Source organism: Mustela nigripes, chromosome 15 (genome assembly GCF_022355385.1).
Source record: "Mustela nigripes isolate SB6536 chromosome 15, MUSNIG.SB6536, whole genome shotgun sequence".
In the NCBI taxonomy this organism is placed as follows: Eukaryota; Metazoa; Chordata; class Mammalia; order Carnivora; family Mustelidae; genus Mustela; species Mustela nigripes.
In genome coordinates, this window is record NC_081571.1 from 30,639,414 (window position 1) to 30,665,476 (window position 26,063).

Below are 26,063 nucleotides of genomic sequence, written 5' to 3' on the forward strand. Positions count from 1 at the left end.
AAAAAAAAAATTTGGCTACCACTGCTATTACTGTTGCCATTATGGCCTCTAGAATCCAGAGGACTGCCCATTCTAATACAGTCTTCACTGATCCTGCCCTCTTCTGCTTCTCTATCCTCTACCCCTGTGTTAAACATTTCTTTAGGCTTAATATTCATGAAGCCCAGCTCCTACAAAACTTCAACTGCCTATAGACATGGTCCTCGCTCCTAAACCTGCCATTCAGGTGTATCCACAACTGTAATCCCAATGTATTTTTCCTTATTTTTTCCCTCTTGATAGTAAACTACATTTACTTTTCTCTCTCTCTAGCTTCTCTTAAAAAATCAAATATTTTTCAAGTCCCTTGAGGACAAAACCCATGTTTAACTTGTCTTTGTACTTAACTACAGCACTTAGCCTCAGTACCTTACCTAATAGGACTCCAGATCTCACATTTAGGAAGTTTGGCTTTTGCCTCCTTTCCCCGAGAGACATATCTAAAAAATGACATATCTTAGACATATCTAAGGCCAATATCAAAGCAATTAGTGCCCATGTTTTTTTCTAGGAGCTTTAAACTGAAACTCAATAAATAAGTGTTGAATGAATGAATGAACAAATAAACAACAGTGCTTAATAGAGCTGGTCTTGAATTAGGTATTTAAATTTGATCCAATTTACCTTCTAGAGTGGTGCCTGGCAAACTTACAGGCCACACCCAAATCTGGCCCTCCAACTACTTTTGTAAATAAAGTTTTATTGAAACACAGCTACATTTATGCATTATCTATGGCTGCTTTTGCTTGACAATGGCAGAGTTCCCTAGTTTAGCAGAGACCAACCACATGGCCTGCAAAGCCTAAAATACTATTTAGCCCTCTACCAAAAAAATTTGTTTACCTCTGTCCTTGAGGGTCAGGGGCAATTGTGATTTATCCATACCTGCCCCAGAGACATCTAGTATATAGCCTTCATGTATTTGGTATTCAAAAATTTTTTTATTAAACTGAATGCACTGACAAACTTTAAAAAGAGATTTAGAGACTGTGTTTTTGGAGGTAATAAGCAATAAAATGACAAAAACCATCAAAAGTCCAGTGTGTACTCTGATGGTATATAAAATGTATTAGATGCTTATATTTTAGCCTTTACTACTAAAAAAGTAAAAAAAAAAAAAAAGAGAGAGAGACAGTCTCATTTATCTTACTCTTTTTATTCCTTAGGGCTATCATCTTATACTTCTATAAAACATTTCTCAAATCCTCTATTTTTTTTCCTAACCAGTTGTTTCATTGAACCACTAATTTAACCATTTAACAAAAATTTATGGAGCAGTAACTATGTGACTGGTACTGGTACTATGTTGAGAGCTGAGAGAAAGAGGATCCTTAAAACATGATCTCTGCCTATAACAAATATCTAATCTTAATTTTTTTAAGATTTAAAAAAATTTTTTATTTCACGGATAGAGATCACAAGTAGGCAGAGAGGCAGGCAGAGAGAGAGGGAAGCAGGCTCCCTACTGAGCAGAGAGCCCTATGTGGGGCTCGATCCCAGGACCCTGAGATCATGATCTGAGCGAAGGCAGAGGCTTAACCCATTAAGCCACCCAGGAGCCCCTCTAATTTTAATTTAAAAGACATATTTCAATGGTACCTGGGTGGTGGAAGGTTTAAGCACCCTCTCAGGTTGTGATCTCAGGGTTGTGAGACTGAGCCCCACACTGGGCACTGAGCTCAGCACAGAGTCTGCTTTGGATTCACTCTGTCTCTCCCTCTGCCCCTCCTGTTCCCGCTTGCTCTCTCTTTCTCTCTCTCTAAAATAAATTATAAATCTTTAAAAATAAATAAAAGACATATTTCAAAAAGGAGAAGCACTATTTAAATAACACCAGCAAATCAACAAATGGGCCAAGTCTGGTATCTCTTGTTACTGCCATCTAGTTTCAAATATCCACCAGAAAAAAACCAGGGCGCCTGGGTGGCTCAGTTGGTTAAGTGTCTGCCTTCAGCTCAGGTCACGATCCCAGGGTCCTGGAATCAGCCCCATGCTGGGCTCCCTGCTCAGTGGGGAGGCTGCTTCTTCCTCTCCCTCTGTTCCTCCCCAGCCCTTGTACACACTCAATCTCTCTCCCTCTCTACAAATAAGTAAATAAAATCTTTAAAAAATATATCCACCAGAAAAAACAAACCAGAAAAATTAAATGTTCCACTACTACGAATCAAAGAATTTCTGTAAACTGGGAAAACAGCCCATTCCATCACAGCTATTGCTCGGCGGCTGGTAGCGGGTGGGTGAGGGGGGAGGTGGGAGGGTGGGGGGTAGAATCAAAGTTGTTTACAAATTCCCTAAGGCATTTAATTCTTCCAAAACAATAAATAAGCAGTAATTATCATCTCAATGAATATAAATTGCTGAAAGCATTATAAAATGCCAAAACTTCTATCTCAAGACTATAATATTTAAGTTCAAGATAGACAATGGTTGTACCAGTGGGAAATTAATAAGGAAAAACATTATTCTGCCTCAAGAAGATAGTTGTGATGGAGAAAGGAAAGATGGAGAATATTCACTCATACCCCAAATATTTATTTAGCATTTACCATATACATATACAAATATTTATTGAGCATGCACCAGACTTGTGCTAAGTTCCAGGAATAGAATAGTGAGTAAGAAAGACTCTTGTTCTCCTTTAGAAGCTAACATTAAGGAGAAGTCCTACAGAAAAAAAATACCTTTATCAATATGTTAGAATCAAACATTCAAAGTCACTCAATAGTAACAGAAGCTAATAGCTGTTCATTTAGTGAATAACTAAGTGACTCCCATGAGTCAAATACAGTACCAATGACAGAAGCATATGAAAGTTCTTGTCCGGGGCACCTGAGTGTCTCAGTCAGTTGAGCATTCAACTCTGTTTTGGCTGGTCATGATTCCAGGTCTTGAGATGGCCCTACCTTGGGCTGTGGAGCCTGTTTAATATTCTCTCCAACCCCTCTTCCACTCTCCCCCCAGCTCATGTCTGCTGTCACTTTTTTTTTTTTTTTGAGGATTTTATTTATTCATTTATTTATTTATTTATTTATTTATTCATTCATTCAGAGAGAGAGGGAAAGAGAGCAGAAGCAGGGAGAGTGGCAGGCAGAGGGAGAAGCAGACTCCCCACTGAGCAGGGCAGGGAGCCATGACCATGAAAATGTGGGGCTTGATCCCAGGGTCCTGGGATCATGACCTGAGCTAAAGACAGAAACTCAACCAGCTGAGCCACCCAGCACCCCTGTCGCTCTTAAAAAAAAAAAAAAAAAGATATACAATCTGTAATCCATGTGATTTCTTAAAAGGAAGCTTCAAGGTAAACATTTTAAATGAAAAATAGAAGTGCTTTCTTTTGTTTCAGTAATAAATAAGTACTTAATAATTTACAAGTTTGGTGGGTTTTTAATTTTCATGTTATCAAGTTGGCCTATCACTGAAATGTATATATAGCAAATTTTCTTGTATTTTACACTATCCTACAAACACAAGGAGTTACACTTTTGGGGAAAGTACTGAAAACTAAAGGTTATCATTTCATACAAACTGTTTTTTTTTTTTCAAAATGCTTTAAAAATTGATAATATTCTCTTCCTAAAGTTAAAGCTTCTTCTCTACTTTTCCATGAGAATCAGATTTGCTAAAGCAAAATCTGACCATGACCTCTGACTATTACACAATTAATTGTAAGATACTATTTTATTCAAGGTACTACCCAAGTACTTTTATCTACATTTTTATCTTTTTAATCTCCTAAACTGGTTAATGCACATGAATATTTAGTCCTTAAGAGAAAGTTTACCTAAGAGTTATTTAACATCTACAACTACAGATGCTGTATTTCAAAAACTTCAAAATAAATTGCATCTTAAAAAAAATGATGAGAAAAATCTTTTCTTCAACTCCTTGACATTTTATTTTCTACTATTTTCAGTAAGATTGCCAAAATGTCCCACTCCTGGGTCATTTATTTTTTCCTAACACTTACCCTTTGTCAGCCTTCCATCATTTTCAGTACTTCTGAGCTCCCCCCAAATTATTATTACCAGTTCTCTTAACTTCTAACTCATCACTCATAATTACCTGGACCAATGATTCCAACAGAAGCAGAATAGGCCCTTAGGGACATTTTGAAAATTTGTGAGGACCTTTTGGTTGCAATAATAATTTGGATAGGAGGGCAAGTATTTGGTGGATGGGGAACTATTCATCCTAGAAGTTCTAAAATGTATGAAACAACCTTTACAACAAAGAACTACCTGCATCCCTCAGGGTTTTAAAAGATTCTACTGTACACTGAAGTAGGTAAAAAGCTTATTTGTTATCATCTTAGTCTAGAACTTTATGTAATACAGTATATATAAAATGTATCATTTCACACTGTTTTAAAAAGACTAAATTTTTCTTAAGTACAAATCTTATGTAAATTGAGGGAAGATTCCACTTTATTTAATTTAAAATTCTACCAAAAATTGTTAACAATTTGGGAAAAATCAGTTTGCCAATGACAATGGCCCTTATGGTATCTGAAACGCCAGTATAATACATTGGAAAAGTGGTCTGTATTTGTAGCTGTTACACTCACAGTGGTTCTTTGCACTGGTGCAATATGCCAGCAACTGATTACTTCATTATGTCTCCTAATGTAATCATCACGTCTGACCATTTACATGCTTAAATAGTAAACATGTTTTTTTTCTAATAAAATACCTCACCTTTATGTCTCAATTAGAGCATTACACTGATTTTTAAGTTATTTTAAGAACAGATTTCATTGCCTGTCAGTAGCATTTTAGGATATTACAGGAGACTTTGAAGAATGGGGTTATAAAAAAGGGGGCACTGGGGACACTAGGTTGGACAGGAATCACTAGAATCACTGGCCTACATCTTAGCCTTCACGTGACTGGACTACTAAAGATGTCTCCTAACTGATATCTTAAATTCTACACGTATCTTCTTCCAAATGAAGTACCTACAGATGTAAAAGATCACCAACATTACTTCTATCTTCAAAATACCACAGAAGCTCCCAGCTGCCTTGCAAATCAGTCCAGTATGGAGATTTTTACAACTCCCCATAAAGAGATTCCTTCTACCTAACCTAATAATTTATCCAGTCTACATCACAGACTGAACACTCTACTCAGAAAGCCTTATTTCTAAGTCAGTAAGTGGAAATGGTATATAGGAGAATGATTCTGGGTAGGTTACTTACCACTTTAAGTCTCTTTCTTTTTGTAAAGTTTTATTTATTTATTTGAGAGAAAGAGAACAGGAGTAGGGAGGAGAGAGAGAGAAGCAGGCTCCTGGCTGAGCAGGGAGCCCCACACTGGACTGGATCCCAGGACCCTGGGAGGGTGACTTGAATGGAAGGCAGACTTTTAACCTGAGCCACCCAAGCATCCCTGAGTCTCCTCATCTCTTAAGTGAGGTGGGTATTAAGGAGGGCACGTATCGCATGGAACACTGGGTGTAGTGCATAAACAATGAATCTTGGAACACTGAAAAAACTAAATTAAAAAAAAGAGAGAGAGAATTAAAAAGGACTTGCCTCACAAGGTTGTGGTAAAGAAGGAATCAGACAAGCAGAAGCTTAGAGCCTGCTACTTCAAACTTTTATCTGTTTTTTTTTTTTTAAGATTTTATTTATTTATTTGACAGAGAGAGATCACAAGTAGGCAGAGAGGCAGGCAGAGACAGGGGGAAGCAGGCTCCCTGCTGAGCAGAGAGCCTGATGCAGGGCTGGATCCCAGGACCCTGGGATCATGACCTGAGCTGAAGGCATTGGCTTTAACCCAATCTGTTTTGTTTTCTTATCTATTCCAAGGTCTTAGGATAATACAGGGCACCTAGCAGTATTCAAGAAATGTCTGTTGAATGAAAGCATATTGCTTTCTGAAACCTGCCCACATAAGCCCTTCTGATGGCTGCAGAAATCTACCCATTAATCAAGTAATGATAATTGAGTGCTCATAAATTGGGTGCTTCCTTGAAGTAAATCTGCAGTCCCCGCTCTTAGGAAATTAGAAAAATATTGGGAAATGACAGGTCAACATAAAAGATGTCACAATACAGTGTATGAGTAGTCAGCAACTGGTATGGACAATAAGTGCTATGCATCTAAAGGCAAAGTATGGAATGCCGTGTGAAAAAGAATTAAAACAGCCCTGTCTCTAGACTTTCTCCAACTAATCCATTCTTATACAAAGCCTGAGAGAGCTTGGTTTAACAACCCAATCTATCAGTTCTCCGCTTAAAACTCATCAAAATGGTACCACTGCCCTCAGGATATCCCAACTCCAGGTGCTTTACCAGATGCTTCATATGTTCTAATCCCCATTAATCTTTGGGAACTAAAATGATTAATAATGTAGCCACTAGCTATACGTGGCTGAACACCTGAAATGTGGCTAGTCCCAAGTGAGATGTGCTGTTATTATAAAACACATACTGGATTTCAAAGACTTGGTGCAAAATGGAGGGGGGGGGGAGGATGTACAATATCTCAGTAATTTTATATTGATTACATGTCAAATATTATTGTGGATACATTGGATTAAATAAAAATACACTTAAAATGAAATTCATCTCCTTTTTAGATTTCAAATATCACTACAGAAAACTTAAAGACATATATGAGGCTCTCATTATGTTTCTGTCGAACGCTTTTCCCAACTCAGCAGCTCAACCTGAAAAAACCACCTGGCGATTTCCAACTAGCCCCTGGTCCTCTGGCCTACGACTCTGTAACTACTACTACCGGTAAGTCAAACACGTTTTCCTCTTCCTTGCGCTGACTTCACAGCCACTCGTTTTCCATAGTTCCGTTTTTAATCGTCCCTTTCTCCAGGACGCCTCCTCTGACCTCACTCCCTACCCCGCAACACTGGACTGGGCTCTCCTCCTCTGAGAATCCCCCCTGGAGTACTTATCACACAGCAGGTGCAACTGTTTGTCTTCCCGCTCGGACCCCCGACAACACTGTGAGCTCCTGGAGGGAACAGCGACTCTGTGCGTCGGGCACAGAGCACGACTCCGCGGGACGAAGGAGGAGGTGGGACAAAAATGCGAATACCGGGACCACCGCGGTTCGGGGGTGAGAGGGTACAGAGGAGTGAGGCAGCGCCCTCGGGAATCCGGGGGTGCCAGCAGGCAGGCCCGCGGAGAGGCGGGAGCAGCTGGCGGGACTCACCAGTCCCTGGTCCACGTCCGTCTCCGGCCGTTTGGTCGCCGGCGGCGAGTACTCGGCGTAGCGCAGACCCTCGCCGGCAGGGGCGACGCCGCCTCGGGCAGCCATGGCAATACGACGCAGGGAGACTCGGGGCGCCGAGGCGTCGGCTACGGAACGGCCGCAGGGACAAACTAGTTAGGGCGGTTCACTCGCGGGTTTCGCTGGCACCGCCCCTGCCTCGCGGGCGGAGGGCATGTCACCAGGAGATCTCGTTCTCCCCCAGGCTCGGGCCACTTTGTCCCCACGAAGCCGAGGGTCAGACTCGGAGCTGAGACCCCTGGGACGTGGAGGAGTTTTTCGTTTGTTTCTGATCCGCAGGCCCAAAGTCAACATTGGGCCTGGTGTGCATTGTGTGGTGGAGCCTGTCTCCTCCCCAGCCCTCTTCCCAACCAAGGACCAGGATTTAAGCACTATGGTCAGATTTTGGTCTCATCAAAGGGCTATCAAGGGGAGACCCGGAGACTCCAATTGCAGTTCTTGAAGGTCCCTGACGCACACCAGACCATTCCTCCCACCCCAGCTACTGATCATACTTCTCTTTAATGCCGCAATCTCCCACCCACGAGAGCGATAGTAGTGGCAATTTCCTTATTCTACCCCTTCTCTCCACATGAATGGCTATATTTAAGATGAAACAAAGAAGAAACTTACAAGCAAGTAAATAAACCTCACTCCCCACAAATGGTTTTGTGTTGACTTGGACATAGAAAGAACCATTTTAAAATTAATTTTTAAATAAAACATTTTGGAGCAAAACTTAACCAACAAATGAAGCTGGTGAGGTGTTTTCCAACTCCTGAGCCAACAAGGCAGTGCCTTTGCCCTTTGTATCCATTGTAAAAGATGTGAGTTCTACCGTATGTTCTATAATTGTCTAGGCTTGTGTCCCTGAAATACCCATTTACCTCTCCAAATCTCCTTATCTGTGGAAGGGGAATAATATTTGTCTAACATAATGACTCAGAAAGTTACAAGGATAAAATGAACAAAAGCGGAGGGGAGAGAAGGATATGGAAGCAGTTTGTACAATGCGATTACCATACACTCAGTTACCACCACCGGCCTATTGGCATTTATGGGAGGGAATGTTCACTCTTAACCAGGTTTCAGAGAAGGGTCAGTGGAGGCTTAGCTGCTGAGATGGTGAATAAGGAATGGGTGAGACATTTTTAGATGGAAGAGGAGGAGGGCTGAAAATTTCAGCTGGAAACAAATGCAAAGAAATGACAAAGGTGGTATGTAAAACTGGACTTAAAAAAAAAAATCATGCCAAGATCTTCAGAGACATGATCTTGAGTAAGGGACAGGCAGGGCTAGGAATGGAGAGATAGATAAGGGGCTCTGGGATCAGATTCACAGAAATCCCAAAAATATGGAGGTATGAGGAAACCAGAAATAAGGGAACACACCACACCACCCTGCCCTAGATGTCCAAAGGAAAATCTGATTTTTGACAGTCTCCTGTGGTCAAGAGAAAATAAGCAGACCCTAAAAAGAAGTAAGCTATTGAAGATGTTATCACTAGTCCTTAATTAATGGTGCTCCCAGTAGAGAAGTCAAAAAGGTTTAAGTTCCCTGGTTAACTTTTTATAAAAGACCAACCTAAAAGCCCTCAATGGCAACCCTAATGGAACCCCTCTCACTCCTGAGACTTTTTCTGTGTCCTCACTCAATAAAACTCTACAGGTTTACTCACTCTCCTTTGTCCATGAGATTCATTCTTTGACTCCATGAGACAAGAACCCAGCTCTCTCACTTCAATCTTACTACAAAAATTAATTTTCCTTAGACCGATCCACAATTATCAAGAATGCTGATGAATTAAGCAAATGAATTGGTTGGGGCTCACAGGTCATTCATTCATTCATTCATTCATCCATTTATTTGTTAGGTAAGTATTTATTTAGCATCTCTTAGGTCTTGCACACTATACTATGCATTGGGCCTACAGGGTCAAGTAAGTAAGATTACTGATTCTTTGCATTCCACACTATGGGAGGGTTCTAGTGTGCCCTAGCAGCTGGGTCCTCTCAGTCACCTGCTACCAGCCTAGAGCAAACAAGCAGTTAGATCAAGACCTAAGTCAGCCCCAGCTCCTCTTCTGGAAGCTGCTCCCCCACCCCAGAACTAAAAGGAAGTTTCCATAGCACAAGTCAGGAAAAGAGAAAGGAGAATGGGGCAGGAGAGAGAATGGTAATATTCTGGGGAGGTGGGCTCAGCAGGATTGTGCCTCAGCTCAAAACCCAATCTAGTGAAAGCAGATTGCTGACTTGCCCCAGCTCTACTGCTGACTGGAGCATGGAGCATCTGCTCCTACAGCAGGAGTCAGGTTTTTTTTTTTTTTTTAAGATTATTTATTTATTTATTTGACAGAGAGAAATTACAAGTACACTGAGAGGCAGGCAGAGAGAGAGAGAAGGAAGCAGGCTCCCTGCCGAGCAGAGAGCCCGATGCGGGACTCGATCGCAGGACCCTGAGATCATGACCTGAGCCGAAGGCAGCGGCTTAACCCACTGAGCCACCCAGGCGCCCCAGCAGGAGTCAGTTTTAAAGAAAAACCTTCCATAAAGACTGTCAGTTCTCAGCTTTTGGTTCTTTGCTAAGGTCACCCCCCCCCTCCTAATAAAGGTTGGAAACAAGAGCAATTAAGTCTTGCCTCTCCTCACACAGAGCTCATCCTGATTTAGCTAAACTCACTCCTTTGGTTTCCCTGAGAATGAAGAGGAACGCTTTAGTGAAATCATAATGGAAGCCACATTAAATTTTCATCAGCTTATTTTTATTAATTACACCATTTTAGAAACAAGTTACATTATGTTCAATAGACTTCGTGAAAGAGAGGCAGATGTTGGTAATATATCTTAGAAACATCTCAGTAAAAGATGTTTTAAACATCTGCTATTTAAAAAGACTTTTGGCAAAAAGAAAAAAAAATTGTTTTGGCCTCTATGTGCCTCAGTCTCCTCATCAGGAAAATGATGGAGCCCTGTTTGTGAGAAGTAAACAAGTTGACTTTTGTAAAGCTCTTAAAACAGTGCTGTATACCTTATAAATTCTCTGATAGTGTTAATTACTATTTTCTGTATATTACTTATTTCACTTGTTTCCTGTATATATATATATATATATATATATATATATATATATACACACACACATATATATATTTTTAAGATTTTATTTATTTATTTTATTTGTTAGAGAGAGAGAGCACGAGAGAGAGCAAGCATAAGAGAGTACAGCAGAGGGAGAGGGAGAAGGAGAAGCAGGCACCCTGCCGAACAAGGAGCTGAATGTGGGTCTTGATCCCAGGAGCTTGGGATCATGACCTGAGCCAAAGGCAGCTGCTTAACCAATGGAGCCACCCAGGCATCCCCTGTATATTCTCTTATTGCTGCTCCCTGCCAACAGTGGTGTTGGCTCCTCAAGTGGTTGTCTTGTCTTTGAAATGATAAAATGTGATTAGACATTATTTAGTGATTAAGTGTAATTGTGGGGGAGAGAAGAAGTTATTTTTATGAAAACTAAATTAAAAGCTTCGGAAAGACTTAATAACAGCAAGTTTTATACACACACACACACACATACACAGAGTATAAGAAGCTGTCAAGTGGTAGGCATGGGAATAAAATAACAATTGAGTCATTACATTCAGTTTGTTTTTAAAATGCTTTGTTCCCCTCCAATTTAAACAAACTGAAATTAGGCATCATATAAGATAGATTATTGATGTGGAAAAAATCTGAGGCAGAGGACCCACATTCAAATGAAAGGCCTTGATCCTGTAGACATACATAGAGTGCATGAATAGATATAGTGTATGTTTGTTGTGGTATTAAAAATCACAGGGAGAGGGAGGAAGGATGCTACTAGAAAAAGTCTAAAAGAGCTCCATAGTAATGGGTGCTTGGCTGGCTCATTTGGTAGAGCATATGACTCTTGACCTCAGGTTTGTGAGTTCAAGCCTCTCATTGGGTATAGATCTTGCTAAATTAATAAATATATAAATAAACAAGCAAGCAAGCAAACAACACTCCTTACTAAGAAATAGTGATAGAGCCTGGGTGGCTCAGTGGGTTAAAGCCTCTGCCTTCGGCCCAGGTCATGATCTCAGGGTCCTGGGATCGAGCCCCGCATCAGGCTCTCTGCTCAGCAGGGAGCCTGCTTCTTCCTCTCTCTCCGCCTGCCTCTCCACCTACTTGTGATCTCTGTCTGTCAAATAAATAAATAAAATATTTAAAAAAAAAAAAGAAATGGTGATAGATTTGTATGTGATACTTAAAAAAATAATGTTTAGGGGCACCTGGATGGCTCAGTCAGTTAAACGTCTGACTCTTGGTTTCTGCTCAGGTCATGATCTCAGTCGTAGGACTGAGCCCTACATTGGGCTCTCAGTGCAGATCCTGCTTCAGATTCTTTCTCCCTCCACCTCTGCCCATCCCTTCTCTCTCTCTCTTTCTCAATTAAATAAATAAATAAAACCTTAAAAATATAATGTTTAGGGGAGTCTGGGAGGCTCAGTCAGGCATCTGCATTCAGCTCAGATCATGATCCCAGCATCCTGGGATCAAGCCCTGCATCAGGCTCCCTGCTCAGCAGGGGGCCTGCTTCTCCCTCCCACTCTCTCTACTTGTGTTCCCTCTCTTGCTGTATCTCTCTCTGTCAAATAAATAAAATCTTTTAAAAAAAGATTATAAATGTTTAAAGTATGTATCATTATTGTTATAATCCCCAATTTAATTAGTTTTTCAGTTAACCCATCAACCACTATGCCGGTATGATCAGAAAAGAGGGCTCTGCTGTGTGGCAAGTGCAGTGGGCATAAAAAAGGATGGGTCTGAAAAGAAAGGAAAGGAGTTAGAGAAGATAGCATTCAAGCTGACTGTGGAAGGATGAATACAGATTGGCTGGCTTGATAAGATTGAGGCAGGCTTAAGGGAACTAGGTATGAGAAAGCACTGCATATGAACAGTACTACAAGTAATTCAGTTTTGCTAAAGTTTAAAGTATAGAGAAGAGAATATAGACAGATGAGAGTGGACAGATAACCAGAAAAGGGCCGGATATTAAAGAGCTTTACTTAATAAGAAAAGGTATTTGGAATTGATCTTATAGGTAAAGCCAAGACATCAAAAAAAAAAAAAATGTTGAATGTAGCAGTGACATGATCAGATCTGCATGCTAGGATCATTCTGCTAGTAATGTGGGCTTGATGGGCCAAAACTAAAGGAGGAAAATCAGCAAGAAAGTTATTTCAGTAGTCTGAGTAAGAAATGTTGGGTGCTAAACTAGGACAGTGGCAGGGACATGGCAAGGAGGAGTGTAGTTTCCTCCCTACATTCAATTCCTCATAGCCCTACCCAAAGAGGACCCAAGGATTAACTCTGCCCCCTACTCTAAGGACGGGCTCTGCTTAAGCTAAGCGAACCAAGGTATCTCATCATTCTAACCATGGTGATTCATTTCATGGATGGGCACATAGCCCTTCTTGGACATTGGGGTTACAGAAAATTGGGGTTACATTTGGGGTGCTTCTGGGGAAGGAACTTTTTCTCTAGTTAGCTGGGCATGAACAGAGAAGCATGCCAGGTTTTGATAACTTTTAACTCAAAATAATGTTTATACCAAAGTGGTCCATCTTAGGGCACTCCACTCTTGTCCCTACAGTGTCATCTAATATCCAGTTCTTATGCAAATTTCTGTTACAAAAAAAACTTTTTTTTAAATTTAAATTCAATTTATTAACATAATGTATGATTAGTTTCAGAGGAAGAGCTGAATGACTCATCAGTCTTATATAATACCCAGTGCTCATTATACTGATGTGGTTTTGGAATATTGGTGAGGTTTGTTGGGGTGAGGTCCAGAGCTGACAACCAAAAAATGATTTTTTTTAAAGATTTTTATTTCTTTATTTGACAGGAAGAGAGAGAGAGGGAACACAAGCAAAGTGGGAGAAGGAGAAGCAGGCTTCCTGCCTAGCAGGGAGCCTTGGCATATTTTTGGTGCAAAATGGTGGTTTATTAAAGCACAGGCATAGGGCCTACAGCAGAAAGAGATGCTGCCCCAGGGTCTTGAAGAGTGGCTGATTATATACTTGGGAGTTGGGGGAAGAAAGGAAAAGGGAGGTTTCAAAAGAACTTTCATATGCTAAAGAGGACCAACCTACAAGATATGATACCTCTAGGATACCTACAAAATACCAGAGGCCTTGACATTGTCAAGTTAAGGTTGTTTTCCCGTCTCTGAAGGTATTAACACTAAGATAGCTGGGAGATTCCTGAAAGAATGTTACTCATGTCTCACCCAAGAGTAGGGTGTCAGGGGAGATTACTGGCGTCAGCTTATGTTTTGTCTTCAGCTAGCCTTCTGTTCCCTCATCAACATCATGAACTCTCCTTAATGTCCATCACCCAGTGACTTGTTGAAGAAACTGTCACCCTATTTTTAAACCAGGTTTGGTGGCATTTTCTGTATTTGCAACCAAAGTAGTCTTACGATTTCAAGAGGAGAAATCTAAGGGGTGAAGAGATAGTGTCAAGAAGACATGGAGTTGAGCAGATAGAAGGGTTAAGGAAAAGGGAAGAATCCAAGAATCATAGCTTTCTGCCATTGGTAACTACAGAACTAAGAAAAACACAGAACAAAAAAAAAAAAAAAAAAAGAAAGAAGATTAGCCTCTGCACACTGAGACTCAAAAGTGGACAGAAGAAAGGGGAAATAAAAGGGAACTACAAATAAGAAGCCAGAGATAAAAGTGGTAGAAGTCAGGAGAGAGTGGGGTCATGAAAAAAAAGAAATTTCAAAAAGGATGAAATAGAGAAAAACGCCAGATACCTACAGAACAACCAAGTAAGATGAGGATAAAATGTGCCCATTGAATTTGACAAGTAAGTATGCCATACTCGAGACAGGCCTGGAGACCCACAAGCGGGCTGGCAGGACCACAAAAGGGTATTCGGTTTTGTACCGGCCTATTTAGCCAGAGCTGCCCACCTTGGTTGAACATCCATTTTGTTGTTTATGCAGTAAAACTTAAACTTACCCTCCCCGCCCCCCCCAACAGAGGAACTTACTTAAAAGCAAGTCCAGGAAACTAGTCCCAGGTAACAAAGCCCAAATACAAGGGTGGGTCAGGTCAGGTGGAGATAATGGCCAGAATGCAGGGATAAGTCCAGTCAGGTGGAGATGTCCAGTCAGGTGGAGTCGTCCAGTCAGTAAAGTGCGCATACTGTCTCCCTAGCTACCAAGGAGTGTGGGCCCCGCCTTTTGGCCGCCAATTCTGACTAAGGTGATAGGCTAGTTCAAATAGCTACTATGGGATGAATTGTAATTCAATTGGCCACCCGTGTATGACCTAGCATGACTGTGCAGCTTTCTCTGAGTGTTACAATCTCATTCGCCACCTGTGTGTGGCCAGGCCCAACCACATGGCCTTTGCTCTATAAAAGTTAGTCTGTGAGGCAGGAGGGGTCACCCTCTCTGTAAGGGGTGGCCCCGACTGGTCTGTTTAATGGTCGGTTTGATTCTTGATGCTTGGTGCGAAATAAAGCTTTGCTTGACCTTTGCTTTGTATCGGTCTTGCTCCTTTGACCATGGACCCATTATTGGGGGACCCAACATTGACAACCCAACAGCTTCACGCAGGATAGAAATCAAACATGAAACAGAAGGAAGTGAGAGCAGAGTTTACTGAAGACACAGAGAATGCAGATTTGGACCGAGCATCTGGAAGCCTCTAAGGGGAGGGTGAATGTCCCCTTTGCTTGGGGTCTGGGTTTTTATTGAGGATTGTGGTCTGGTGTACATGTCCTCTCAGGCATCCAAGAACCGGTTTAAACAAAAACAAGGGTCCCCGTATCCTCCATAAGTCATTTATGCCCTGAAGCTGAAGAGGAAAATAACACAGACAGACCTGAGCCCTCAAGCCCCAGAAGATGGAAAGTTACTAGCAATACCAAGAGATAACCAGGAGTCCTACTTGAGCAAGAGATAACCAGCCATTTCTGCTTCTGTAAACAAGCTTCAGGCCACTGCACTATCCACTGTTCCCACCTAAAGCAACCCCCACCTTCAACTTAAACCCACCTACTAGGGGTCAGCACAGCCCTTGTAGCTTGACCCCTGAGCACTTCCCTATAAAAGTTCTGTGACCCTGCTACCCGGGGCCCAGAATTTCCAATGTGAGCTGCTCAGGGTCCACCTGCATAAAATAAACCCAAGTTCTCCTACTTTTCCGTGTGTCACTTGGTTTCTCACCAGTCCGATTTTTATTTTCCATAACAGAGCTAGGGGGTTGTCTTGGGGTCAAGGTGTCTGGAGTTAGTGGTCTGGAAAACATACATGATGATCTCACATTAGATGTTATCTACTGTGTTGGAAGATTCCAAAGAAATCATTAACTCCTTGATCCTTAAAAAAGGACATATTATAAGCATGTGTAGGGCAAGCGTGCAGGTCCCAGCAAAAATAGAACCAGGAAAAGGAACAAGAAAGCAACTCTTCATGGAATCCCTTTAGTTTCCCTATCCCAGGTACTCACTGGTGACCCGAGCAAAGTAGTTTCATCCATACTGGGAGAAATGATCACCACCATCACACATTCAAGAATAGTCTAAAAAAATATTCTAGAATATTCTAAAAAATATTATTTTTTAAAAAGTAAGGAGAGCAATTCCTTTTCCCCTCTGCATTGATATCAGATAGTTTACATAGCACAAAGGGAAGGAAAAGCTAGCTAGTTTGGATTCTTTCATCCAATGGATGTCATTCTGATGAGGGAACAGAAGGCTGGCTGAAGACAAAACATAAGTTAACACCGGTAACCTCCCCGGACCCCCTACTCTTGGGTGGCGTATGTATGACATTCTTCCAGGAATCTCTCAACTACCCAAATGTTAATACTTTGCTAGAGGTGAAAACAACCTTAACTTGGCAATGGCAAGGCCTCTGGTAACTTGTAGGTATCATGTGGGTATCTTGTAGGTATCTTAGCAAATGAAAGTTCTTTTGAAACCTCCCTTTTCCTTACTTCTCCAACTCCCAAGTATATAATCAGCCACTCCTCAAAACCCAGGGCAGCATGTCTTTCTGCTGTGGGTCCTGTCCCTGTGCTTTAATAAACCACCATTTTGCACCAAAGACATGTCAAGAATTCTTTCTTGGTCGTTGGTTCCAGACTTCACCCCACCAAACCTCACCTATACTCCAAAACCACCTCAATTCCATGATTGCTTGGATAATTGCTAAAATGTTTATCCCTCCCTTGGAACTTAAGTAGGAAGACAAGAAAATGTTCTGCCATTTTCCCCTTAGTAATATTAACTGAACTATCTACAGCAAAGAAATAGGGGAGTGGTGTCAGGACTGTATTTCTAATCTTATAGGAGATTTTAGAAACAAAGAAATAAACCCAAAGGAAGTTACTGGCCAAACAAAAACGCATTTTCATTTTTAAACTTCAATGTGCATTTTCAGTTGACTGTCTGCCAATAGCTGGAAAGCTGGTTTGGGCCAATGTCAAAGGCAGGAAGACAAGTGCCCTTCATGGAGGTGTCCACTCACAGAAAATGGGGATCTACATGGTGTAGGTTTGTCTAATGGTCACCCAGAGCAGCATCTGCTGTTCCGGTGCCAGCTAGAGAAAATCCCATGAAAGAAAACCTGGCACCAGCGCACATATGTTATTTTCTGGAGCCAATTTACATTTTGTGCTTTTGTCGATCTGAGCCAGAACAGCATAAACAATGCCAAACCCAGTTTTCTGATTATTTTCAGGCTGATTGAATCTGGCACATGACATGGTTTTATCTAATTAACCCACATGTGGTACAAAACAAAACAAATTTGAAATGGAAAGCTCTTTCTGCCTTTATTGAAAGACTGAGGTGCATATATAATTATTTTGTCCTTGTCTCTCAGCCAGATTTATAGTTGAGAGAGGAGGGCTTTTTCTACCAGATAGCAAAACAAGTTCTTTCTATTACCTGCCTATTATAATTAAAATTTATGATGTTTTATGTTTTTCCAAATCTAGCCCTTCCCTTTTCTCTCTCTGTTCCAAAAGAGAAGAAATGTATGGAAGATGCGTTCCTAATTGTAGTATAATAAGAAATATAGTTGATCTTTGTTTCTGGCTACTGGCACAAATCTGAATACCTCGGAATTTCTTGACCAATAGGATTGTCCCTTATTATTCATAAGGGACATCTTCTGAGCAGCCTAAGTTTATGCTAATGAATGGCTTAGGGTGGGGTCCCTAGATAGCTTCACGATGGAGCTAATCACAAAAAACCAAGTAATTAGAAAGTTGGAACTTTCAACCCCACCCATCAACCTCTGGGAATGACAGGGGCTGGGGGGCTGCACACTAAAATCTATAAAAACTCTGGAACTGTGAGATTTGATGAGCTTCTGGGTTGGTGAAAGCAAGAGGGTGGTTCACCCCAGTTTTAAAGGTATAGAAACTCCTGTGTCTGGCACTCTTCTGGACCTTCTGGACTCTGGAGGTTCATCTGCATCCTCTGTAATATCCTTTATTGTCAACTGGTAAACAAAAGCTAAATGTTTCTTTGAGTTCTGTGAGTCATTCTTAATAAATTAATCAAACCTGAGGAGACAGTCTTGGAAACCCCCAATTTCTAGTCAGTCAGACAGAAACATGGATAACAACCTGGACTTGCAACTGGCATAGGAGGTGAGACTGAGGTTATAGTCCTGTGGGTCTGAGCCCTTAACATCTGAGATCTAATGCTGTCTTTAGGTTCTGTCAGAATTGAATTGAATAGAACACACAACTGGTGTTGCAGAATTGCCTGGTGTGGGGAAACCCACACTCCCCAACACACACACACACACACACACATTTGTGACCAGGAGTGTCTGAAGGGTTCAGCTTGAGTAGCAAAGGAGAAACACAGGCATGTTTTTTCCTTTATACTAATAAATACATGGACTGTTTAAAAACAAAAACTCAAAATTGGATGAGAGAGTCTATTTTTTTTTTTTTTTTGAAAAACAATGTTAGCCAAAGTAAAAGTTCAGTAATCAATTCAGGGTTGTAATTCTTCCACACTTATTATATTATAAAATGGTAGTCTGGAAGCAGGCATCATATTTCTCATTTAGAAGTGCATCACAACATCTAACACAGCAGTGAGTACTGTGATACTCAGTAAAGTGCTGTTTCATGTTTATGGCAGCAATAAAGTTGTTAGAATAGGAAGTGGTACATAACCACCATTTTAAAAAAATATTTCATCTACTTATTTGAGAGAGAAAGAGAGTGCATGTGCACGCACAGGCGGGGGAAGGGGCAGAGGAACAAGAAGACTTCCCGCTGAGTGGGGAACCCTATGTGGGGCTGGATACAGGGACCCCTGAGATCATGACCTGAGTTGAAGTCAGACGCTGAACCCACTGAGACACACACATGCCCCCCTAACCACCATTTTTTAAGAGAGAAGAACTGTCTCTAAAATGATCCTAAAAAATGAATATACTTAAACAGAAATCTCTAGAGTGAAGGAGCAGAGCACAGGCCAAGTGTCATAACTTAGCTAGCATGGCTCCCATGGATGGTAAAGTCTGGATTTAGTGTGTATAATGGGGTCACAGGTGGTGGGAATTCAACCAGTACAACCCCTGTACTGTGGGGTCAAGGTCAGGAGATGACTCACAGGTGAAATGGTTGGTCCACAGGCAAAGAAGTTGGTTATATACAAGATGATTAAGCAAATAACTAAATATCTTGAAGATAAGAAGAATTGATTATTAATTTTTGAAGGTTCAGATATGAAAAAGGAAAGATTAGAAAAACCCAGTGGTATTCAGTTAGAATCAGTGTAAATTCAGTTTTATATTTATATCATTGCCCATCTGTATAAGTTTTCTATTGCTACTATAAAATTACCACAAATTTAGTGGATTAAAACAATACTCATTTATTAGCTCAGAGTTCTGTAGGTCAGAAATCCAAGGGGGCTCAGTTGGGTTCTCTACTCAAGGTCTCAGAAAACCAAAATCAAGGTGTTGGTCAGGCTGGGATTTTATCTGGAATCTCTGGGAAAGCATCTGTTTTAGTCAGGTTGTTGACAGAGTTATGTTTCTTGGGGTCACAAGGACTGAGGTCCCTGTTTCTTTCTGGCTGTCAGGGCCATCCTCCACTACCTGAGGCCACCTGTATTCTTCAATATACTGTCCCTTCATCTCAAGCCAGCAAAAGCATGTCAAACCTTCTTGTGCTTCCCATCTTTGACTTTCCTTCTGCTTCCAGCTGGAGAAAATTCTGCTTTTAAAGGACTCACCTACCCAAACCATCTTTTTTCAAGGCCAAATGATTTGGGACTTTAATTATATCTGCAAAATCCCTTCACAGCAGTACCCAGTTGGTGTTTGAGTGAATAAATGAGAGACAATAATCTTAGGCAAGCTATCTTTAGAATTCTTTTCCCCATATCATCAATGGGTTAGTAAATATCTATGTGGGAAATATAGAAATGTTTACGTGTGTGTGTATTTCCTACACATGTCTTTGGAAAGAGCCTAGAAACGATGATACCCCAGTATCGATGAGTATACCTTGCACTCAAATGGTTTCTAAATATCATTCCCCACTAAGTGTAAATAGGGTTTCTTGGATAATTCTGTGTTTGAAGCAGGGAAAGTACAAGAGGCCTTGCAACAGAAAGTAAGGAGTGCTCAAAAAATGATAGGCCATGTCAAAAGGATCAGGGGTCAGGATGAAGGGATTCTCATTAGCCAAATGTGACAATCTAAATAATGATAATAATGGATTAAAACCTACTGAATCAAATAGATATCCATGAGTCCTTATTCATATAATTGGATACATAAGGGAAAAGGGGAAATCTCTTCCTAAAAGCAGAATGTTAGCTAATAAATGTTGAAGAGATGATAGAGTTAGAAATTATTCTCTTGCAATCACAAATGATTCAGGCAAAAAATATCAGTGTATGCTAAAGCCAGTGTGTAAAAGTCTGATGAGGAATGGTATATTTACATAGCCTCAAAGTAACTTCCCATGAATTACATATCAATTGCTTATTAATTATTCATTAACTATACAGTGGAGAAATCCAGCCCGTACTATTTTCACCAAGTGATAACAGCATGGCCAATAATGGGACAGACTGCCATTGTATGTTTCCCAATATGATGTACTGGGAAAAACAGACTATCCCTGTGGTGGTATTTCTGCTGACATGCATAGCTTTATTTGAATCTTGAGGAAATACCAGACAAACCTTTGCAAAGAATACTGCAGAATTACTAGGCTATACTCTTCAAAAAATGTCAAGGTAGAGACGAGACAAAATTGGGACCAGTTCCAGCTTGAAAGAGATCAGAGGCACAACAACAAAATTGTTCTAGATCCTGGATCAAGAAGAAAGGGGGGAAAAGGAAAGAAGTTTTCTCTTTGTTTGTTTTTGTTAGGAAGGACTTTTTTTGACACAGTGGCAAAATGTGAATGGAATTTTGTGGCCTAGATGGCAGCAGGTATTGATGTTAATATCTTGATTTTTATGGGGATAATAAGATTATGTAGAAGAGTGTCTCCATTTTTAGGAAATGCATGCCTTAGTTTTTAGGAATAATGGGGCTATGTGTCTACAACTTATCCTCAAATGTTTCAGCAAAAATAAGTTTTAAAAACCCTGTCGAAGGTTGAATTGTGCCCCCCAAAAAGATAGTATTGAAGATTTAACTCCATCCCTATGAATGTGTCCTCATTTGCAAGTGTGATTTTTGCAGATGGAATCAAAGTTAAAATGAGGGCATGCCGGATTAGGGTAGTCCCTCAATACAATGACGGATGACCGTATGATGAGAGAGAGATTGGGAGGTACAGGGACACAAGAAAAAAGGCCATGTGATGGCAGAGGCAGAGGTTGGGGTAATACAGTTATAGACTGAGGATTTCTGACAAACACCAGAAGCTAAGAGACAAGTGTGCAACAGAGTCTCCCTCAGAACCTCCAGCAGGAACCAATTCTGGTCGACACCTTAATTTTGAGCTTCCAGCCTCTGGAACTGTAAGACCTTAACTTTCTGTTGCTTCAAGCCGCCCAGTTTGTGATACTTTGAGATGACAGCCCTAGGAAACTAAGACAAACCAAATTGCTTGCTTGCTATTAACACCAGCATCTTATGCATCTGATTTTCTGGATATTTTAAAAGAGCAACTGAAAGAGCAATATAATAATGTATTTCTATGTATACATAAAAAATATTTGTTATTTTTCTATGCACATTGCTTTCATCCACGTACCTATGGGAGTCTTGCGTATGATATCTGGTATGGTCAGAATATGTGTGTTAGGGTTGAAATCCTCACCACAAAGGTGACGCTATTACTAGATAGGGCCTTTGGCAGGCAGGTAGGTCATGTAGGTAGAAGCTTCATGAATGGGACTGGTGCTTTTATAAAAGAGGTAGATAGAGTTTTCTTAGCATCTTTTGCCATGTAAGAATACAAAACAAGAAGTCTGTTACCCAAAGAGGGGGGGCCTCACTTGACCATACTGTCACCCTGATCTTAGACTTCCAGCCTCTAGAACTGGAGCGATACATTTCTGTTTATAAGCCACCGACCCAGTCTGTGGTGTTTGTTGTAGCAGCCCAAATGGACTATGATACTCTCTTTTAATTTTTATTTCCTTATTGGATAGCATCTCTTTTAAAATGGCCAATACAAAAAAGCAGAGTGAGCAGTGGAGAGAGTCGTAGAGAATTAGATGAATTAGATCTGAAGCCTGCTTTTGGAATTGACCCAACACAGGTGAAAATGCCTATCAACGTCTGACACACAGTAGTACACCTCCAGTAAGTGTAAATGTGTGTGTGTGTGTGTGTGTGTGTGTGTGTGAATTATTATGCAATAATTCTGAGTTGCTTGCTTTAAATTTAAGATCGAGAAACTAACATTCTTCACAGGTTATGTCAGGATAAATAATGAGATAATAAATGTAAAATTTCTTTTTAACTTCTAAACCCTCCTGCAGAGAATACCTATATTATCTATAAAAATGTTACTATCCCACTAATACATGCTTACGATTTCTATTTGCAGACCCGGATGATCGGGTTTGCCATTGTTAACTTGTGAAATAACAACTAGGAAAACAAATCCGATAAACCACCTTTATCATTTCCAGTGGGGCATGATCACATTTGGCCCTGAAACCATATAAAAGCAAATGGGATAGGAAAGATTTTCCAGAGAGGGAAACTGGTTCAGAGGAGTTGTGTAATTCTCTCAAGGTCATGTAGCTTTTAAGAAGAAGAGACAACATGGGCAACCTTCTTATTTAAAATCCCTAAAATACCTCTGTCAGTCATCTGTCTAGAACACAGCTTAGCCAGAAGTAAACATCTGGTTTGAAGCATAGATTGTTGATGGTACCTGAGAACTAATCCACTTATTACTATTTATAACAGAATACGTTTGATTGCTTCATTTATTTTCCCAGTGGGTTGAAAATTCATCTTGGCATTCCGTAGCCCGGGAGTATGTTTTATCTTGGATTAAATACACCCCACAAGGGACTAACAGCATGATGATCCGAGGCCATTTGTGTCAGAAAAAGCATTGCTGACAAACACAACAAGGAAATAGAAAACATTGTTGTTTTTTTTGTTTGTTTGTTTGTTTGGGTCTCAACTTTGCTTTTTGTTTTTAAAGATTTTATATATTTATTCGACACAGAGAGAGAGAGATCACAAGTAGGCAGAGAGGCAGGCAGCGAGAGAGGGGAAACACGCTCCCTGCCAAGCAGAGAGCCCAATGTGGGGTTTGATCCTAGGACCCTGGGATCATGACCTGAGCAGAAGGCAGAGGTTTAACCCTCTGAGCCACCCAGGCACCCCTCAACTTTGTTTTTGTGGCAGATTCTATGTAAATTTGCGAGGTTTTGAGACAACCTCTACTGGATTGTTTTAACCCACACCGAGTAGCAAAGAACCTCTATCTAATACTGACAGAGTGCAAATTGTACTACTTTCCTTGAATTTTACTTGTTCTTCCTACTTTATAACCATGAAAATTTATTGAAAGCAAAAGGGACTAAGTGGGATGTGGGCTTGCTCTTCAAAATACTTTAATTTTTCACAACACTGTGCTACAAAACTCATCTCATTGAGGTGATGTTCCTGTACTCCAGACCCAAGAGCAGTGTGACCTCTTCAGGGTCACCTGCATGGGGTCCAGTAGAACCATACTCTGACAAACAGATTTACTGGATGTGTGTTCAGAAGGAATTTTGAAAGCACTGTCTAAACATTTAGAAATTTCTTACATCAATAAACAATTTTTATATCCTTACTTTTTCCTCATTCTCCTAAAAAGTGTCAGGTATTGTATCAACTGCCACAGCCTCTGTTTCAGTACATTCTGTGTACATATTTCATTATCCTATCCAGCTGATGATTCTGCTCTATGCTATACAACACCAACTCTATCACAAACTATGAAAAAAGAAACCGAAATTGTTGTTCTGCTTGCAGCCAGCATTTATTTGGTCTAGACCTAATGTTCTGAGAAATGACCTACTAGAAGCAATGTAAAATATAAGTTCAAGACTTTCTTTTATACTTTGCTTTTCAGCCTTCTAAGCTATCATTTTGTTATACTTTAGTATCTTCTCTCTAATGTCTGTCTGGACAAAAAGGAAACTAAGAGCTCTCTTAAAAGAGCTGGTAATGCTGGCTTATGAACTGTAGTGCTTCATCTACAATGTTGATTCTCAACCTTGGCTGTACACTGGAATCCCTGGCAAGCATGTAAAACTTCCCATGTCCTGTTGTACCCTAGATTGAGTAAATCAGAATTCTGGGGTGTGACCCAAGCCTCAGTGATTCTAAAGCTGCCCAAGTGGTTCCAAAGATAGCTGACATTGAGAACCACTGAGCTAGAATATAAAGAGCTGCTTCACCAGCTGCTAGTTAGTCAATAGCTATTCTACCTTGTCTGTGGCTGTGTTCCTGATTGGACTTGAGTTTTGTATGTTCAGATGTGTCTGTTTGTTCCTGTACTCTCAGTGTTGACCCCACACCATTGGAATATTGGCCTGGCTCACTAATATCCATCCCTGAACACCTATGCATTCCAACTAACTAACCAGCCTGGACCTGGAGTAAGCAGGGAGAGAATTCTAGTTCTCCTTCAATATTATTGCTTCTCTTCTTCTGTAGTGATAAAATTGCTTCTATCATTTAAAGCTAGGAAAAGGACATCCAAATTTTCTTTTCTGTTTAAACTCCCTTCCTAGGTAATCTCATTCAACCACTTGGCTTTAAATATACTCTATAAGCCAATGAGTTCCAAATTTATATATTCATTTTGGACATCATCCTTGAGCCCACAGTTCTACTTTAACAACTTACTCTACTTGGATGTCTAGTAGGCTCTTAAAAACTCAACATGTCCCAAAGTGAGCTCATGACAATACCCTTCCTCACCACCAATACCAGAAACACTCCCATCACAGCCTTCCCCAACTTGGTTGATGGTAACTCCATCTTCCAGCAACTAAGTGTAAAACCTTCAAATCATCCTTGACTCTTTCTCTGCAAGTTACATCCAATTTGTTTCTGTTCATTCTTCACTTTAAATCCTGTTCATTAGACTTTTTTTAAAAAATATTTTATTATTTATTTGACAGAGAGAGATCACAAGTAGGCAGAGAGGCAGGCAGAGAGAGAGAGAGGAGGAAGCAGGCTCCCTGCTGAGCAGAGAGCCCGATGCGGGACTCAATCCCAGGACCCTGAGATCATGACCTGAGCCGAAGGCAGCGGCTTAACCCACTGAGCCACCCAGGTGCCCCTGTTCATTAGACTTTTAAAATATATCAAGAATATGGGCATTTCTCATCACCTCGTGTGTGTGTGTGTGTGTGTGTGTGTGTGCGCACACGCACATATATATGGTTCACGCCACCATCATTTCTCATCTGGATTATTGCAATTGCCTCTCACCTTTCCTTCCTGCTTCTACTCTTGCTTTTCTTCAGTCTATTCTCAAAATACCAGTCCCAGTGATCTTGTTAAAATATGTTACATCACGTTACTTCCCTGCACCAAATCCTCCAAATGCTTCCTATTTTGTGCAGAGTAAAAGCCAAAAGCTTTACTATGACTTAAAGAACCCTGTATGGTCTGGCCCCCAAGTTATGCTTCTGTCCTCATTTCCTACTACTCTCTCCTTCTGCTCACATCAACCTTCTTGTTGTTTATCCAACCGACATTTTCTTACCTCAGGGCATTTGACTCCATCCCAATTGCTCAAGGCTGAAATTCAGCTGGGTTTCAACATGGGGCCCTAGGGGATGTTTATGACTTGCATTAGATTTTATTGGTTTGGGCATATGCTGTGACTGGTCACTGCCTGTGTTATACTGATTGTTAAATATTCTGAGTATCAACATGCTTCTACCTGAAATGTTCTTCCTGTGCCCTCTCATCCCTGAGATCCCTACTAAGAGGTCACAAGAAGACATTCTCTGGCCACCCTATTTAAAATTTCATACCTATTTTACTTTCCATTCTCTTTCCACTTTAATTTTTCTCCTCATACTTGTATTAGTTATTCTTTGCTGCATCACATATTACCCCAAAATATAGTGGCTTAAAACAATATTAAATATTTATTTTCTTGAGCAGTTTCTGTGAGGCAGAAATGCAGGAACAGCTTAGCTACATGATTCTTGCTCAGGTTGCACCAAGATGTCAGCTGGAGTTATAGTCATCTTGACAGAAGCTGGAGCTTACACCACACCATCCTATTCAGAGTTGG

At 40.6% G+C, this 26,063-nt stretch overlaps 1 protein-coding gene across 1 annotated transcript in view; it reads right to left on the minus strand.

Annotated features, from left to right (window-relative positions):
* The window catches only part of DNAJC15 (DnaJ heat shock protein family (Hsp40) member C15), a 73,346-nt gene extending 65,964 nt beyond the window's left edge, over nucleotides 1–7,382 (minus strand). The window contains exon 1 of the mRNA XM_059377506.1: nucleotides 7,214–7,382. Within this exon, the coding sequence (XP_059233489.1) occupies nucleotides 7,214–7,318 (105 nt within the window). The 5' untranslated portion in view covers nucleotides 7,319–7,382. The remainder of the gene's footprint in view (nucleotides 1–7,213) is intronic.
* Nucleotides 7,383–26,063: the final 18,681 nt, after the last annotated feature.